Source organism: Mytilus edulis, chromosome 2, assembly GCF_963676685.1.
Source record: "Mytilus edulis chromosome 2, xbMytEdul2.2, whole genome shotgun sequence".
Taxonomy (NCBI): domain Eukaryota; kingdom Metazoa; phylum Mollusca; class Bivalvia; order Mytilida; family Mytilidae; genus Mytilus; species Mytilus edulis.
Window position 1 is genome coordinate 92,859,807 of NC_092345.1, and position 17,278 is coordinate 92,877,084.

General features: G+C 31.8%; 1 protein-coding gene across 1 annotated transcript in view; it reads left to right on the forward strand.

Moving 5' to 3' along the window:
- Positions 1–6,531: 6,531 nt before the first annotated feature.
- Positions 6,532–17,278, forward strand: part of LOC139511084 (calcitonin gene-related peptide type 1 receptor-like) — a 41,810-nt gene continuing 31,063 nt past the window's right edge. The window contains exon 1 of the mRNA XM_071297656.1: positions 6,532–6,869. Within this exon, the coding sequence (XP_071153757.1) occupies positions 6,746–6,869 (124 nt within the window). The 5' untranslated portion in view covers positions 6,532–6,745. The remainder of the gene's footprint in view (positions 6,870–17,278) is intronic.

A 17,278-nucleotide genomic window follows, 5' to 3' on the forward strand; every position in this document is an offset into this window, starting at 1 on the left:
CGTATCGTATAACACGTATATGAGGAAAGGATAAATTAAGTCAAGTTGGTCCCGATGAAAATATTGTATAATGCATTTTATTTTAATTGAGATCGTGGTAAAATCATTATTGTAAACAAATCTGGTCGATACGTATACGTCGATCCATGCACGTATCCTGATACGTGAATAATGCAAATGCTCTATTAGTATGATAATGTTTAAGATTAAACGTAAACTTGCACGCATTCCTGTCTGAAAATTTGCTTATTTCATTGAAAACCTGAAAACATTGCTTTCGGCTATTTTACGGTCCAAGATTGGGGAAATTCTCGTATTACCTTTATAAAACTCAATGGTACCGGAGACATGTAAACTATATACAATTCAGAATTTTTTGCAGAAATTTAAATCACCGAAATGGATTTAAATACTATAATCTGATTTATAAATTTATCGTTTTCTTAATATTGATACATCTGTTTACCAAATAAAACTAAAATATATTTAAATTTACAAAAAAAACCATCCGTATTAGATGATGGTCTCCGTGTACCTTCTCTGTGTATATATATTTAATGTGTAAATTTTGTGGATGTTTTGTAGAAAGTAAAGATAATTAATCACCAAGTTCATTTATAAGATTTTAGTTTAAAGCAACTATATGTAAACGATTTATTTGTTTAACAGTTTGGTATAGAAGACATACTGACAAAGCTAGATAATACAATTAATTATCTGATTACTAAAACAATTCTATATTATTATTCTTGTAATTTTTATAAATACATCAAATAATATAATTACAAACCTGATCTGGATTTATATCCAACTTTTAGAATTTTACATGTGACGTCACTTTTGTGGCGTTGATCCAGCCGTGTGATTGACAGTTCGTGGTTCTGGTGTGCAATCTTAGTTTGTTTTACGTGTTCGTTTTAATTCTGTAGTTAGCATGTCGAAATGTACTATTTTACTGTGCATGTTCATTTAATGCTACTGTTTCCCGTCATGTAATTTTGTCATTTTAGTGTTATTTTTAACATTCCCATAAAAGCGCGAGGTTTGGCTAGCCACAAATCAAAGTCCAACACACCATTTTTTTTCTTAAAATGTCCTGTACTAAGTCAGGAAATGGCAATGGTTATCAGTGTCTTATAGCTTGTTGTTGTTGTGTGTGTTGCATTTTCGTTTGTGTTTTGTTGAACTTCAGTGTTTCTGTTTTTTCGTTGTTTACCTCTTATAGTTGAAGTGTTTCCCTCGGTTTTAGATTGTAACACGGATTTGTTTTCTCTTAATCGATTTATGAATTTCGAACAGCGGTATACTACTGTTGCCTTTATTTATCCCTGATTTGACCAGTGACTTTACAAAATCACTAAAATTATTAAAAAAAGTCATTGATAAAAATGGAAAAAAAACTTCAGCAGTAACCCTCAACATAATCAATTTTATTTGCAAACAACCTCCCCTTTAAAAAAAAAAATGAGAAACAGACCAAAAACACCAAACAAACAAACAACAACAGTCTACAACATATTTAAGGAAAATAATTTTATTTTAGTTTACTCTATCTTTTTTGTACGATAGTAGAGGGGCATTATGTTTCTGGTCTGTGCGTTCGTCCGTCCGTTCATTCGTCCGTTTGTTCGTTTGTTCGTCTGTTCGTCCGTTCGACACTTCAGGTTAAAGTTTTTGGTCAAGGTAGTTTTTGATGAAGTTGAAGTATAATCAACTTTAAACTTAGTACACATGTTCCCCATGATATGAGCCTTCTAATGTTAATGCCAAATTAAAGTTTTGATCCCAATTTCACGGTTCACTGAACATGGAAAATGATAGTACGAGTGGGGCATCCGTGTACTATGGACACATTCTTGTTATTAATACTGTGAACAGTTTTTACTAAATAACTGGCATACATAACTGAGAAATGGCTCTGACACAGATGTCGTTAAATCAAGGACAAACCTACACAATAAAGTGACTTCAAATGACCGAAAGAAATTAAAATGTTATATATGGAACCGTCGAAATTATGAGGAAATTGTGAAACTTATTACATAATTACCACAGAAAGAAGACAAATCAAGCTCATATTACTACCTTCTTTGACAGTGAGTTAATGTTTATTGTCGTGAATCTATTATCAGAGAAGAATAACACTAGTTGTATCATATTTTAGAATCAAATTTAAAGGGAGTACATTAAAGTGATTGTCGTCATAAGAGGGAGTGAAAAAAACAACATGTAAAGATATAGAAATTGATTGGTTTAGGCCATATGATCCTCTGGCAAATTAAGAATAGATTTTCTGTTTTTGTCGGATCTCTATGACACATTCCCTGTTTTCGTTCTTAGTTTTATATCGGGACAAAACATTGACATACACAATGATATATAATGGTTTACTTTTACAAATTGTAACTTGAACTTGGACGGAGAGTTGTCTTATTGGCACTCACACCACATCTTCTTATGTCTATGTAATAATTAAATAAGACTAGAGTGTTGTATTATTAGTATTTAGACATTTATATCCACAAAATAATAGTTATAAAAATCCCCAATAGATTATCTGGGTAAGCAATACTTTGTACCTGTATTTCTGAAGATAAGTAACCAACCAGTCAAAAGTTGGTCACCTTGACCCTTTTGTTAAGTTTGAATGATTGATATGTCAACAGACAGTCGGCATGTCAATGGTTACTAATAGTGCACCCCTTCTGGCCGAATTGTTTTTTGTACTCGTATGAAGCAGAATTCATTCAGAACTTTCTAAAAGACAAAAAGAAAAAGCACCTAGCAAAATTCTTTAATTTTACTTTCAGATATAGTGATGATGTCCTATCACTGAATAACCCATATTTCAGTTAGTACGTTCAGCTCATAAATCCCAGTGAACTTGAAATTAAGGATATTGCTGATATTAGAAGGATTACTTGTGGGGTTCGTGTTGCTTATTCTTTAGTTTTCTATGTTGTGTCATGTGTACTATTGTTTGTCTGTTTGTCTGTTTTCATTTTTAGCCATGGCGTTGTCAGTTTATTTTCGATTTATGAGTTTGACTGTCCCTCTAGTATCTTTCGTCCCTCTTTTCACACCTTGATCTTATCATCGGTATTGATACAGACGGACGACTTCACATTTAAAATTTATGACAAACGGGATGATTTCAACGTCCCAATTATAATTTCCCATTTCTCACCAGTAACATACCCTCCCCTCGTATGGTGTTTACTTATCACAATTAATGCGCTATACTCGTGTATGATCACACTATACGGACTTCATAAACATGAGTATGTTCCTTACGCAGAAACTGCTCCAAGTTCTGAAGAAAGATAAAAAAGCACTCCGTAAATTTTTAATGGACAACATCACGAATTGGTTATCTTTACGATGTGTCTGTGTCTAAACTAACAATGACATTTTCACATCGTCTTAGATTGTGGTTTAACATCTATGTCTACCGAAGTACCGAACGTGACCTATTCTCGACTGTAACTGTTTTGCCGAGTGTGAATTTGCATTGCTATACGACGTGTCTCGGTATTAGTGCATCCAACGTTCATGTGTTTATCCATGATGTGTCTGTTTTGGTTTCGATTTGATATTGTGTCATGACTTATCGTTTGTGGTTTGAATTCTACATTTTCGGTACATTTCACATTATAAAACTGAGAATCGAAATGATAATATTTCAAAGAGACAACAACCCTAACAAAGAGCAGAAAACACAAGTCTTATTTTTCAGTGTAGTCGAGTTAATTTCCATTTTCTATTGATAAAGTATTGTATTAGTTCAAATGATGATGACGTCCTTACAAAATTTATTTAAAAAGCCTTTCAATACTGCCATAAATTAATCATGAGTATTGTTAAAATAATTGTATGATTTTCAAGATTATATATTCCTTAAAAAATACGTCACTGTTTGTGATGTCTGTGATGTGCTGTCGTTAAAGGAAGATGTTCGTTGTTATTCTGTGGTTTACAATTAACGACATTTATATTATTTATTTGTGCGTTTCTCTACGTTGAACGTTCTTGCGTTTATTTTGTGCTCTACACAGGCAAATTTCACTCACATCAATTTCACGTGAATTTAAATTCATGTGAATCTCACGTGAAATTCACATCAATTTCACCTCAAACGAGCTTATACGTGAAACTCATGTGAAATCAGTTTTTGTGAGTTTCACGTGAATCTCATGTGAAACTCATGTGAAAATCACGTAAAAAAATTTCGTGTGAAATTCACATGAATTTTCAAAAAAGAGTATTTCAAATAACTTTTAAATTTTCAAATTTAATTAAATTCATGAAAAATATCATTTTTTGTTGTTGTAAATTTCACGTGAAATTCATGTGAAAAATTTCACATCAAATTCATGTGAATCTCAATTCACGTGAAATTCACATGAACATTTTCACGTGAGTTTCATGTATAAGCTCGATTGAGGTGAATCTCACGTGAAATTTTTCATGTGAATTTCATGTGAGATTCATGTGAAATTCATGTGAGAAAATTTTGCCTGTGTATCACGTAGTATTGTCGCGATAATTTTTTTGTAACATTTCCGAATAAGTGGGAGATTTGGCTAGCCATACAACCAGATTCAATTCATCATTTTCCCCTTAATATATCCTGTACTAGTATTTGTTGTACTTCAGTGTTTCTGTTTTCCTCTCATATGTTTTTCCTCGGTTTTAGTTTGTAATCTGGATTTGTTTTCTCTCAATCAGTTTTTAACTTTTGAACAGCGGTATACTACTGTTGCCTTTATTTAGAGGTATGTCCAACATAGTGCAAATGATTAGTTTTTTTATTAGGTCATGGTGGTAGGGATAAATAGACAGTTTGCAAATGTTTCATCAGAATCTTAAGAACGTCATATTAAGGACTTTGCCAAGAAATGTCAACTCAAAAGTGTTAGTAAAGGCAATTGCCATTGAGCCTATAATCGGCAAATTGTTTATATTCCCGAGGACAGGTTGATTCATTTTTTAAAACACATTTCTATTATAAAGTTTTAAACTTGTAATAAGTTATTTTACAAGTTTAAAAAGTTAATTTTATTACTCCCAAAAGTTTAAAGTTCTCTAGCAATATTTTCAGTGATTTTACAATTTCAGAGATTTTACAATTATTTTCTCATAAAACGTTTTTTTTTATATTTAATATTTTAGAACTATTCAATGTTCAATCCGGACAAACAACTGATTTTGTACTTTGATATTAATAGATAGTTGTTTTATTGGCGAGTACAATTATCTCCATATTTTTTTCTTTTATCAATGTCAAGAAGAAATATACATTAACTAATCATACCTGGTTTTTTTCTTGCTAATTCAGTTTACTGATTGCTTTCACGGATTTGGCTATACTTTTTGGACCTTTTGGATTATAGCTCTTCATCTTTTATATAAGCTTTGGATTTCAAATATTTTGGCCACGAGCATCACTGAAGAGACATGTATTGTCGAAATGCTCATCTGGTGCAAGAAAATTGGTACCGTTAATTTTATTACTCCCAAGTTTCAACTGCTGTCCTAGGATAGAAGAATGTTGTGCGCTTGCATAAATATTTAACAACGCTACAATATTTCAATGATGTGCTTGTTCAAAATCAGGAAACTGTTGTCGATCGTTGCTATCTACTATAATTGTTTTTCGTTTATGTTTTTAGCATTCACAAGGTAATTATCTTCCCTTTGAATTTTATTAGTTTTTCCATACCGTAACCTTTTAAAGTTTACTGACGATATAAGTGTTGCTAATTGTTGAATGCCGTACGGTAATCTATAGTTATTTTCATTCTCGTCCTTTGGTAACTTGTGGATAGTATTCTAATTGGCAATTACACTACACCTTCATTTTAATAAACACATACATCAAATGATATTCACCTGTAGCTAGGTGAATCCATAACATAGTAATTCTTACTCTATCAAAACAAAACCGGATGTTTTACCGATACCCCGTACAAGCTAAAAATCAAGAGCAGCTGCATTGAAGAATTGAATGACTATATACAAAATTAATCACATACATTTCATAATTCTGTATGATGTTCGCATATATTACACTTATACACGGAAAAACTCTGTTTCACCTCTTGGTTGAATGTTTACCACCGGAAGATTAATTTCCATCTGTAAATCATTATGCATGTGTAAGAAGAGTTCGAACTTTGATTTAACATAATTGAAGTTGCCTTATACACCACATTTGTACAATTAACTTCAAATATCAATTGTTAAAGTTAAAAAATGTAATCGCAGCGACTTTTTGTTTCATCAAGAAAGATTTACAAAGGATAAATTAATCTGAGCTCGTGAACTATCATACTTTGAACTATCATTTATGTTTTTAGATAGAACTGACTGCTCGATACTTCATTGGGATAAGAATGATTGATCACTAACGATATCCAAGTGTTCTGCGCAAATTGGTATTATACTAAATAGTATATAGAGATTACGTTGTCAAAAGTACTTCATTTAATCTGTATCTAAATAATAACTGTCAAATGACTTTTACTTGGGACATTGTTTAATAATTGTTTTATTAAAAAAATACAAAGCTGGGAATGAAATAATACGACAATTGACATGCCAAATAATTAGATTACTGTGATATGGAACATCAGTGGATACTTTCTACGCCTGCATCTCATCGTGATGTTAATGTTAACTTAAGAAAGTGAACTGTAGTTTTCTGGGAGTATTATTGGAGTTAAAACTCAGAATTTTGTTCGGAATGGCAGCTAGAAATAGTCTGTCAAGTGAAAATCTATCATTTGATCAAATAATGCAGAAGGAAATTTTCATCAATTTTATACAATGCAATGAAACTGTTTTGCAGAAACCATATCCTATTGACGGTACGTATAGCAAGTGAAAAAGTTTTGTATCTTTAATTATTTTCTTATGTTGAGTAACAAAGCACACACGATTTTTTTTTCATTTGTTTATTATTTAGTACTTTTTTAGGGTTAAATATATACTAAACTTGAAATAACAGCTTTATTGGGTACATTTGAACCATATCATACCTAAAACGAAATCAGCTCAGTTATTTCATTTTTTTACAATCAAAATTGCATTTTCGCATAATATATTTTTTTTAGAAAAATATAAAAGATAAGGATATTTGGCATAATATCTAATGGAATAACTGTCCAACGATAAAAAAGAAAGTTATAATAAGTTCAGTTATTCTGTAATGCTAATTAATATCTTAAAATATTAAGACAGACTGAAAAATAAATATCATTTATCACATTGATTCTTTCTAATTAAGGACAAAGTTTCATATATCTCTGTTCTTAAGTCGAAATTTCCTTGGCAAATGAGTAATACGTTTGGGTTATATTTGCATTCTAACGATTTACAAATTATTATTATCAATTTAAAGAACATACAATTAAATTCAAAGACATAATGCAAAACGCTTGTTAAAAAGTTGCTTAAAGTGGAGACTAAAGTAATCTAATGGTCGTCTGGTAAGAATGAAAAAAATCATACACAATATCATGGAATAGTATGTAGCACTCATGCTAATAAAAAAGGCAAACCTTATGTCATATTCAATTAGATGTATATAAAGGTTCGATTTAGTTTAGTTAGAGGTTTAGCTAGCTTCAAAACCAGGTTTAATCCATCATTTTCTAAATAAAAAAATTCCTGTACCAAGTCAGGAATATGACAGTTGTTATCCATTCGTTTGATGAGTTTGAACTTTAAATTTTGCCATTTGATTAGGGACTTTCCGTTTTGAATTTTCCTCGGAGTTCAGTATTTTTGTGATTTTACTTTTTTCTTAGTTAAGCAGATATCGTTTTTATGTGTTTCATGTCTTATTAAGTTTAAAAAGAAAAATCTATATACAATAAGACGAGCACTCATGGACATGGCATCACGCATTTTTTGTGAACCGTGCACTGTACAGTGTATACGCTCTCTAACTCATTGTCTTGCGGGAGGGGATTAAACAATACAACATTGACCATTTTGTTGTGAGTATCTCTATTTTCCTGCAACAGTATGCAAAATCAGGTTTTGAATGTAACTTCGTGTTTTTTTGTGATTCCTACCATTTCATAGCTATTGAGGTAAGCCATTCAACTGGCGTTTACAGTTTGTTCTTATACTTTGTTGTTACACTACTGTCCCACTTTTGGGAAAGGTTAAGATAAAAAATAGAATACCGCCACATTTTTCATGCATATGTCCAAAGTCTCATTTGAAATTATATCACTTCTAACTTAATAATATTTTTTATTACAAAGGAGTAGGTTCAGTAAGACCCCTTTTTGGCCCCAAAATATAGCAGTTTTAGAACATTGTGAAAATGTAATCTTTAGGCTATATTTTGGAAAGTAAAATGCTTCTGCTACATAAATATGAGCTGTTTTTGACAATACAATGCACAAATATCGCGTTCTAGCATCATTAAGTCATGCTAAATTATTGAAATCTTAAAAATTTTAGCATTTTGGTTAAATTTTAGACAGTTTCCGTCTAAAATGAAAGTGGCCGCATTCGTGTTCATTCATAATATTGAAGTGCAAGTTGTATTTTATGATAATATAAAACATATATAAAGGTTAAGGATGAACACGGATGCGGCCACTTTCATTTTTGACAAAATCATCTGAAAAGTGACATTTTTTGGCATATTTGATAGATTCTTCATATTTATGCTTGAATCAGAGCGTTTTTAATGACCAAATCCGTTAAAATCTTTCACATAAACTAATCGAATCCATTGAAGTAGACACTTAAGTGTTTAAAAAGTGTCCAAAAACTTTCGTTAGATGAACCTGAAACTTGAGGCCAAAATCGGCCCTTACCGGACCTACTCCTTTATAATTTGGATTGTACAAATGTCCTCACAAAATACAGGATAGAGGATCCAACAATTCTAATTAAACAGATTTAGGTAGTCTTACATGATCAGGATATCATTTTTTTTATTATGTCGCTGATTCTTAAAGGGGCATGAGCTACGAGACATATAAAAAAAGTATATATTTGTATTGTTCAATTATTAATGAAAGTTATATAGTGAAATAACAATTCGTTTTAAGCTGCCGTTTGATTCAGTTTTGTCAAAATAACCTAAGAAACGTTGACGATGAATTATTCACTTGCAAGTGAATAATTCAAACTCACTGAATCCGTATTCATGTGAACATCAATTTAACCTCTAACCTAGAGATATAAAACACAGGAATTAAGCGTGTTCAGTTATTTAAAGGAAAAGAATGTCAACATTGAAAAAAACGTAAATCATTTGATTACTGATTCGATCCACATTTACTTTATTTTATACAGGTTAAAACGAAGATAAACATATATTTTTAATATGTAGTATGAAATTAAACAGTACACAAAAAATGAAACATATGATATGTTGTTAACATCGCTTATATGACCATCGGATGTCAACTCGATAGTTTATTAGACGGCGTCTAGACTTTAATATACACGTAAAGAAACTACATATTTTCGAGCCCATGCCCTGTAAATTGTTTATTTAAACCTTGTTAAAATTTGAATAAATGTTTTCCATTGTTATCAATTGGAGAATTTGGGTCAAATCGGTTAACTTAAATTAGATAGCTAGTGCCCCAAATAAATTATGTTTATACTTTAACTTAATATGATTTATCAAGCATGAGATACCGATTATAGATTGAAAATATTATTTTTCTTCAAAATGCAAAGGAGGATGAAACACAGATTAAATATTATTCCGTCTAATTGATTTATATATTATGACTCGCTGTCAGTTTTGCTCTTGCTAACAAATAATTTCATTCTCATGACTCATTATAATGCTTACTAAACAGTACATAAAAGTTGTATTTCTACTATCTATTAAACATCAATTACCGTCTTTTTAGGTATTTTGTCAACTTTGAAATATTGTCTGATTGGAATGTCAGGGGGGATTTTCGAAATATCAATCAAACAAATCCGTTCAATTATTCAGTGGAAGGGACTACTAGAAATTTGTAGACTAGATAACACAACCCATGTTTTTTATTGGTGTAATGCATTATTAAGATCCATAAGTAAAAGTCTGTCGTTAAGGGCTTTAGGTTAAAGTTTAAGTGGGTGTGAAGGTACGATGTATCCGCCTTTTCTTTCTTCATACATTCCACAAAAAGATTAATTAATTAACCTAATTTTTTATTGAAAAAAGAAGTAAACAAAAATTTGAAAAGTAATAATTAAAACTACGCATAGTAAAACGAAGCTTCTTTTTGTGTGTTCATATACTCACTTGTAACTTGTAATGGCTAATATAAAAGGTATTACACTTAACCAATATATTTCATTTTCGGTACTGTGATTTTTTAATGTTATTATATCAACATGAAGCCTTAGTATACAAACATAATGGAATCTGAAGCGAGACGATCATTTCTATTTTTTAAAAAAATCAAGACAAAACTGTCATCAAATCCCACCAGAGCGTAAATCGACTTTCTTTTGGCGATAAGATTAATGCCAATTTTTCGCCATCCCCCTTCATTGTCTTTAACTTGAACAGAGTCAATGTCTTGCAATATAACATAACACAATTGTTAATTCGGAATTCAACTAGCTATATACAGTTTATACAAACATCTATCAGAAAGGTTTGTCGATGACCTTTGTAACGTCCATTTGTCAAATTAATACAGTTCCGTTATACGTGTGATTTTTCTCCTAAAAAAAGCACCACGTAAAGTTGTATGCATGCTTTTACATAAAAAAGTGATGCGATGAGACAAAAAAAAATCACATGGACTGGGTAAGTCCCATATAATTAATAATGGTACAATTAATTATAATGTAATGTTTATATTGAACACACCTAAGCCAGTCTTACTGTATACGTTACATACTGATGAATTAATTTCAGTAAATAGCAATATTATAGTATGTTGCCAGGAGATTATTCTCAGAGGGAAGATACATTACTGCAGATTATACATGTTTTCGTTAAATGTATATGTATCGGCGATATATTGGGAAAATCAAATGGTTCAGACTTATATTATAATTATCAAATGTACCAGGCTTATAATTTGATATGCCAGACGCGGGTTTCGTCTACATAAGACTCGGATCAAAATAGTTAGAAAGCCAAACATGTACAAAGTTGATGAGCAATAAAATGTTGTTAATTCATATTATTTCTAATGAGTAATTTTATAAAATTTCACACTAACAAAGCAAAAAACTATGAGAAGACCCTAAACAAACCACATCTTTCATCAGTATGATTTGAAATGATTCTAATGAATTTATTCTGATTGTAATAAAACAATCTGGAACGTAATACAAATAAAAAACAGAACCACGCTTATGAATTTCGAAAATTTCAATATTTATAATAGAACTGCGTGTCTATGCATCCTAAATGAAACTAACACTGCAGTGGTTAACATATCACGATTTGAACTACATCTTTTTGTTACTCCCTTTTTGTGCTAACTGTTACTTATAAAAAATCTTTCGAAATTAATTCTCTCCTCCGCTGTGTTGTAGTATATGATAGTAAGATATTTTAGATTTTTAATACCCTCGGGGACGAAACGTCTACCAGCAGTGGCATCGACCCAGTGGTGTAAATAGTTATCAAAAGTACCAGGATTATAATTTTATACGCCAGACGCGCGTTTCGTCTACATAAGACTCATCAGTGACGCTCAGATCAAAATAGTTAAAAAGCCAAATAAATACAAAGTTGAAGAGCATTGAGGATCCAAAATTCCAAAACGTTATGCCAAATACGGCTAAGGTAATCTACTCCTGGGGTAAGAAAATCCTTAGTATTTCGAAAAATTCAAAGTTTTGTAAACAGAAAATTTATAAAAATGACCATATAATTGATATTCATGTCAACACCGAAGTGCTGACTACTGGGCTGGTGATACCCTCGGGGACGAAACGTCCACCAGCAGTGGCATCGACCCAGTGGTGTAAATAGTTATCAAAAGTACCAGGATTATAATTTTATACGCCAGACGCGCGTTTCGTCTACATAAGACTCATCAGTGACGCTCAGATCAAAATAGTTAAAAAGCCAAATAAATACAAAGTTGAAGAGCATTGAGGATCCAAAATTCCAAAACGTTATGCCAAATACGGCTAAGGTAATCTACTCCTGGGGTAAGAAAATCCTTAGTATTTCGAAAAATTCAAAGTTTTGTAAACAGAAAATTTATAAAAATGACCATATAATTGATATTCATGTCAACACCGAAGTGCTGACTACTGGGCTGGTGAAACCCTCGGGGACGAAACGTCCACCAGCAGTGGCATCGACCCAGTGGTGTAAATAGTTATCAAAAGTACCAGGATTATAATTTTATACGCCAGACGCGCGTTTTGTCTACATAAGACTCATCAGTGACGCTCAGATCAAAATAGTTAAAAAGCCAAATAAATACAAAGTTGAAGAGCATTGATGATCCAAAATTCCAAAACGTTGTGCCAAATACGGCTAAGGTAATCTACTCTTGGGGTAAGAAAATCCTTAGTATTTCGAAAAATTCAAAGTTTTGTAAACATAAAACCTTGTTTATAAATATTCAGTACCAACTTCACAAATAATACAGAATGGTCATGAAGTCTAGATTATGTGCAATAACGTTGTGTATCATCTTAATAACGTATTTTAGTATTCTTTTATTTATTTGTCTTTTATGAATATTACTTTAACTGTTTAGTCTGTTGTTGGTGATAACCATTTGACGTGGCTCTTTACTTATACATCCCTTCATTACATACTATTGTTCTTTGATTTTTTTAGTATTCTTGTCTCCCAATTTTGCTTATATTCTGTGTCTATATGTCTTTATGTGTTTTTTTGGGTGTTACATATGACGTGGCTCTGTACTTGTACATCCCGTCATCATGTTATTGTACCATGGTAAATTTTGTATTCTTGCCTTTCATTTTTGATAATGTGCTTTGTCCATATGCCTGTTTTTGCTTTTTTGTTACATATTGGTTTGTTTTTATAGTTATTTAGGTTATAAAACAATGTTGACTGCTTAACCCCCCTTTTTTTTAAACATTTTTATCTATTATTTCTGTTTGTATTGTTCAATATAATTGAATTTTATGCGACTGGCGTACAAGTCAGCGGGTTAACTAGCTATAAAACCAGATAGAAATCCTTAATATTTTCGTTAATTTATGATTATAACCATATCAAGTTGGTTGACCGTTATGGAATATCTGTTTCACAGGCGACGACGGTTATGTTTCAACTGTCTTAACCACAATCCCTTCCTTCTTTCTTCGAATGTGACCTTCCAAATAAAACATATCACCGGATTTGTTATACATGAACAACATTAGTGCCTGTTGTGGAGAAGGATATCCTTACTCTTACGAAGTACACGAGAGCACTCACGTTTTTTGTAGAGGTTTGTGTTTTTCAGTCTTTCTTTGTTGAGTTTTGTATACAACTGTTATTTATCAGTTTATGTTATTTATCAGTTTGTTTTCAACTTATGATTTTAACCTTGAACATTCAGACGTGCTTTTTTAATAGGCTCATCCTTTAAAAAAATAACTACGAATTAGGAAATTGTTGGATAGTGTATTGCTTTATGCTTGAGTGATTGAATACCGTTATATTGCCATCACTAGATGAGATGTGACAATAAACACAACACCGGACGCCTTCAAAGACATAACCCAAAGCAATAAGTCATGAAAATTTAATTATGTCTTTCGAAGTTTTCTTGAATTTCAATTAACTGAAAATGTATGTCGTGTAATAGTGATTTGTACGAAGCATATTATCCATACGAACCAAGATTTATATTTTAACACAAGCCTTATAACAAGTAATGTTTTTGTTGTCATCAATTCATTATCAAGGTTTCCACTACCAATACTTACTTGCTACAGAACATATAAACCTATATATTATAACATAAAGTATAATTGCCGAATAATTTTTGAATTAAATAAACCGGTCCAGTTTGAACGACAAAACGACTTGATTAAAGCAATTGATTACCAATTTATACAGCTGATGTCACAGTCGGCTATAACTGAAGTAGTTTGTATTGACAAATGTTGGTTTTTTTACCCATTAATGTGTTTATGTTCATGTCCATTTACATGATTACAGATTCATTTCCTTTTTTCATTTGCAGTAACTAGGGTATGAGTCTCCGTTTAAGAAAGTCTGAGTCTAACTTGTTAAAAATGGATGTTAACTATTATTGGCATTTCTTTTTGTAAAACATAAAGAAGTATCATTAATAAGAATATGCATGTGCTTTACATGGAAGAAGCACCCATCAATCATAATGAAAGAAAAATAAAACTCAATATTCCAATTCCGGTAATCACCCAGTTAGGTTATAAGATTTTATTTTGGGGCAACTTAAGAAATACCGACATAGCTACATAATACAATTCATTATCTTATTACTAACACAATTCTATATCAATAAAGTTGTAATTGTTATATTTTACATCAAATACCATAATTACAAACCTGAATTTGAACAATATCAAAATTTTATTGAAATTACTTTTGACGTCACTTTTGTAGCGTTATCATCGTGTGTCGTGTAACAATGCAGTGTTTTTTCTAGCTGTTTTATGTACCGTCCTAGGTTTTTTTTTTACATGTTCGTTTTTATTCTGTGCTCTTCAACTTTGTATTTTTTTGGCTTTCCTTACTATTTCGATCTGGGCATCGCTGGTGGGTCTTATGTAGGAGAAGCGAGCATATGATGTATTAAAATGTAGGACTGGTACCTTTGATAAAAATTAGTACAGCCCGTAACAGAGAAGTGATCGAATTGATGTTTCTTTACCGTCAAAATTAGCTACATTATCGACAAACTTAATTGAGTAGTGACCGAACTATTGATACTTTAACGTTGAAAAATTGACAATGCTGACAAACTTTCATGTGTCGATAATCAAGTTTACTGATAATATTGAAAATAATTCTAATAATATGAAACAAAATATGTCCATGCACCATTTCGATTGGGCGAAAAGTAGTAATTTCTTCAAAGTCAGAACAGAAAAAAAAGATTTATGGCAGGACGTCTTGATAGTATTATTTCCTTTACAATTTTACCCAAAACTAAAAGAAATATACTGGTAAACAATTAAAAAGGTGTTTGATAGAATTGAAGTGTTTTATTTTTTTATGGGGGAGACCAAACTTTACATTCGTATAATCAAAGCTATATTGTTAGAACGAAACATTTTTATTGCTTAAAAAACAGGTGTCAGGGGATCGCACTCCCATGTCTTTGATCTAGGAAGTTTTGGCTACAAACAAAAACATGTATTTCATTAAACAAGTGCAGTCCTCTCAATAATAGTATACAGTTTGGTATTTTCATGCACAGAAATTTTGAAGATATGAATACTTGTTAAATGTTTGGAATAATTCATTGCATTGTATATCGAGTACTATTAATTCATTTTAGACGCTGTATTTCTAAAGAAAAATGTACTCTATAGCAGACAAAGAAGTGTGAACATTTTGCATTTATACTTCCACGGCCAACCGTTCTTGTGTAAATGAAACAACTAATTAAATAGGAACCAAATTTTGATAGAATCTTGATCGTTTCCAGTGAGTTCTTGAAATTGTTTGGTCGCCACGCTGAAATAAAATTTTGCTAAAGTCCTTTTTTAAGCTACTTGCCAAATCTCGACATATCTGCTGAAATTACTCTTAATTAGTCTCCTTCAAACGTTGAATCCGGCGACTTCGATCTTCAACCAAGACGATTGCCATTAGGCAGCTTAGTTTAACATCTGACCTTCTTTTCTGAACATAGGCACTATCCAAGGCCAAATATGTTGTAAAAAAATTCTTACTTTTGAAATCCAGAATGTACACGTATGTTTTTCTTAAAACCTGAGTTAATTCCGATTTCGTATAATTATTACCAGAGACCCTTTATCAAGAAATAAAGCTGGGATTATCTTTTTGTTGGTAAAGAGGAATTTAAATGTCCCGGATTGTCAGGTCTCGAAATTTAGGACGTGAGAAAGCCCGCCGGAACTTTGGTTTTTAAATATTTTTTTCATGTAGAACGGTGTGAATTATTCAGCTTGAAGCAAGAAAACTCTTCGATCAAACGAAGAAGTCTCTGGTGTTAATTTACCAATTTTTGTCGAAATACACATACATTTCTGCTTAACCGCGTTAATTGAACAACTTAGTGCTAACACACATCTGCTAAGGCACGAAACATTTGATTTTCAGGAGAGGAAAAAAGGGGGGGGGAATAATTATATATCTCAGAATATTTTAATAAACGCTTCGCTGGTCAGATTTTTATGCCCCCGCATTTAGGCGACGGGACATTAAGATTCACCCTTGTCTGTACGTCCGGTATATAAAATTTGTGTCAAATATATATCGGCTTGTGTATGTCGGATTGGTTTGATATTTGGTGTGAAGCTTTATCAAGGTGAATTGTACCGTGTCTCTTCTTTTCAGGTTTGTCATTCGTCTACTTCCTGTTTGGCGGGGGCATCTGTGTCTCATATACACATTTTCTCTGTTTTCTATTACAGTTCATACAGGAAAATTTTGTTGACAATTTTTTTGTCATATGACAAAATATTGGGGCAGCAGATTTTTAAGTCAAATCAGGGTCAGAATATTAATTCTAAAAACTACCAGACCCCTTCCTCCATGAAAATTAAATGGTCCGTGGCAAAAATTCCCACATGTTCAACTTCAAAATTTGACCAGATTCTATTCTTAACTGTCGGATAATATACTAGGATAACATAGAAAATGTCCTGTATGGGACGATTCTGTACTCATACTTCACGCGTAGTTGAGTACAAGTATCCTCGTAGTGAACACACCCGACTACGCGTGCAGTAAAAAGTGTACTCTTACGTCGGATACCGGGCAGTTTCTTTGTTATATCTGTACTTTATCAAATACATGTACATGTTAATATTTACTTAATATTAAATAGGTAAAAATTATTGCTGAAAGCCTGTTCAGGGTTTCTTTCTTGTGTATGATTATATCATTTTTCACATGCCTGAACTCATTGACGATAATGTAAGGTGCTCTATTAGAAAAAAATGGATTTCTAGTTCGGGTTTGAAAAAGAAATTTCGCCTTTTCTTGAGCCTGTTTTGTACATTTAGTTTAACAGATATATATATGATCCAATGGAAATGTTCACATGGAACCTTCGGTAAATAGGAAAATGAAAAGATATGGGGTAATTTACAGAGAGACCACACTCCATCCATGAGAAAAACG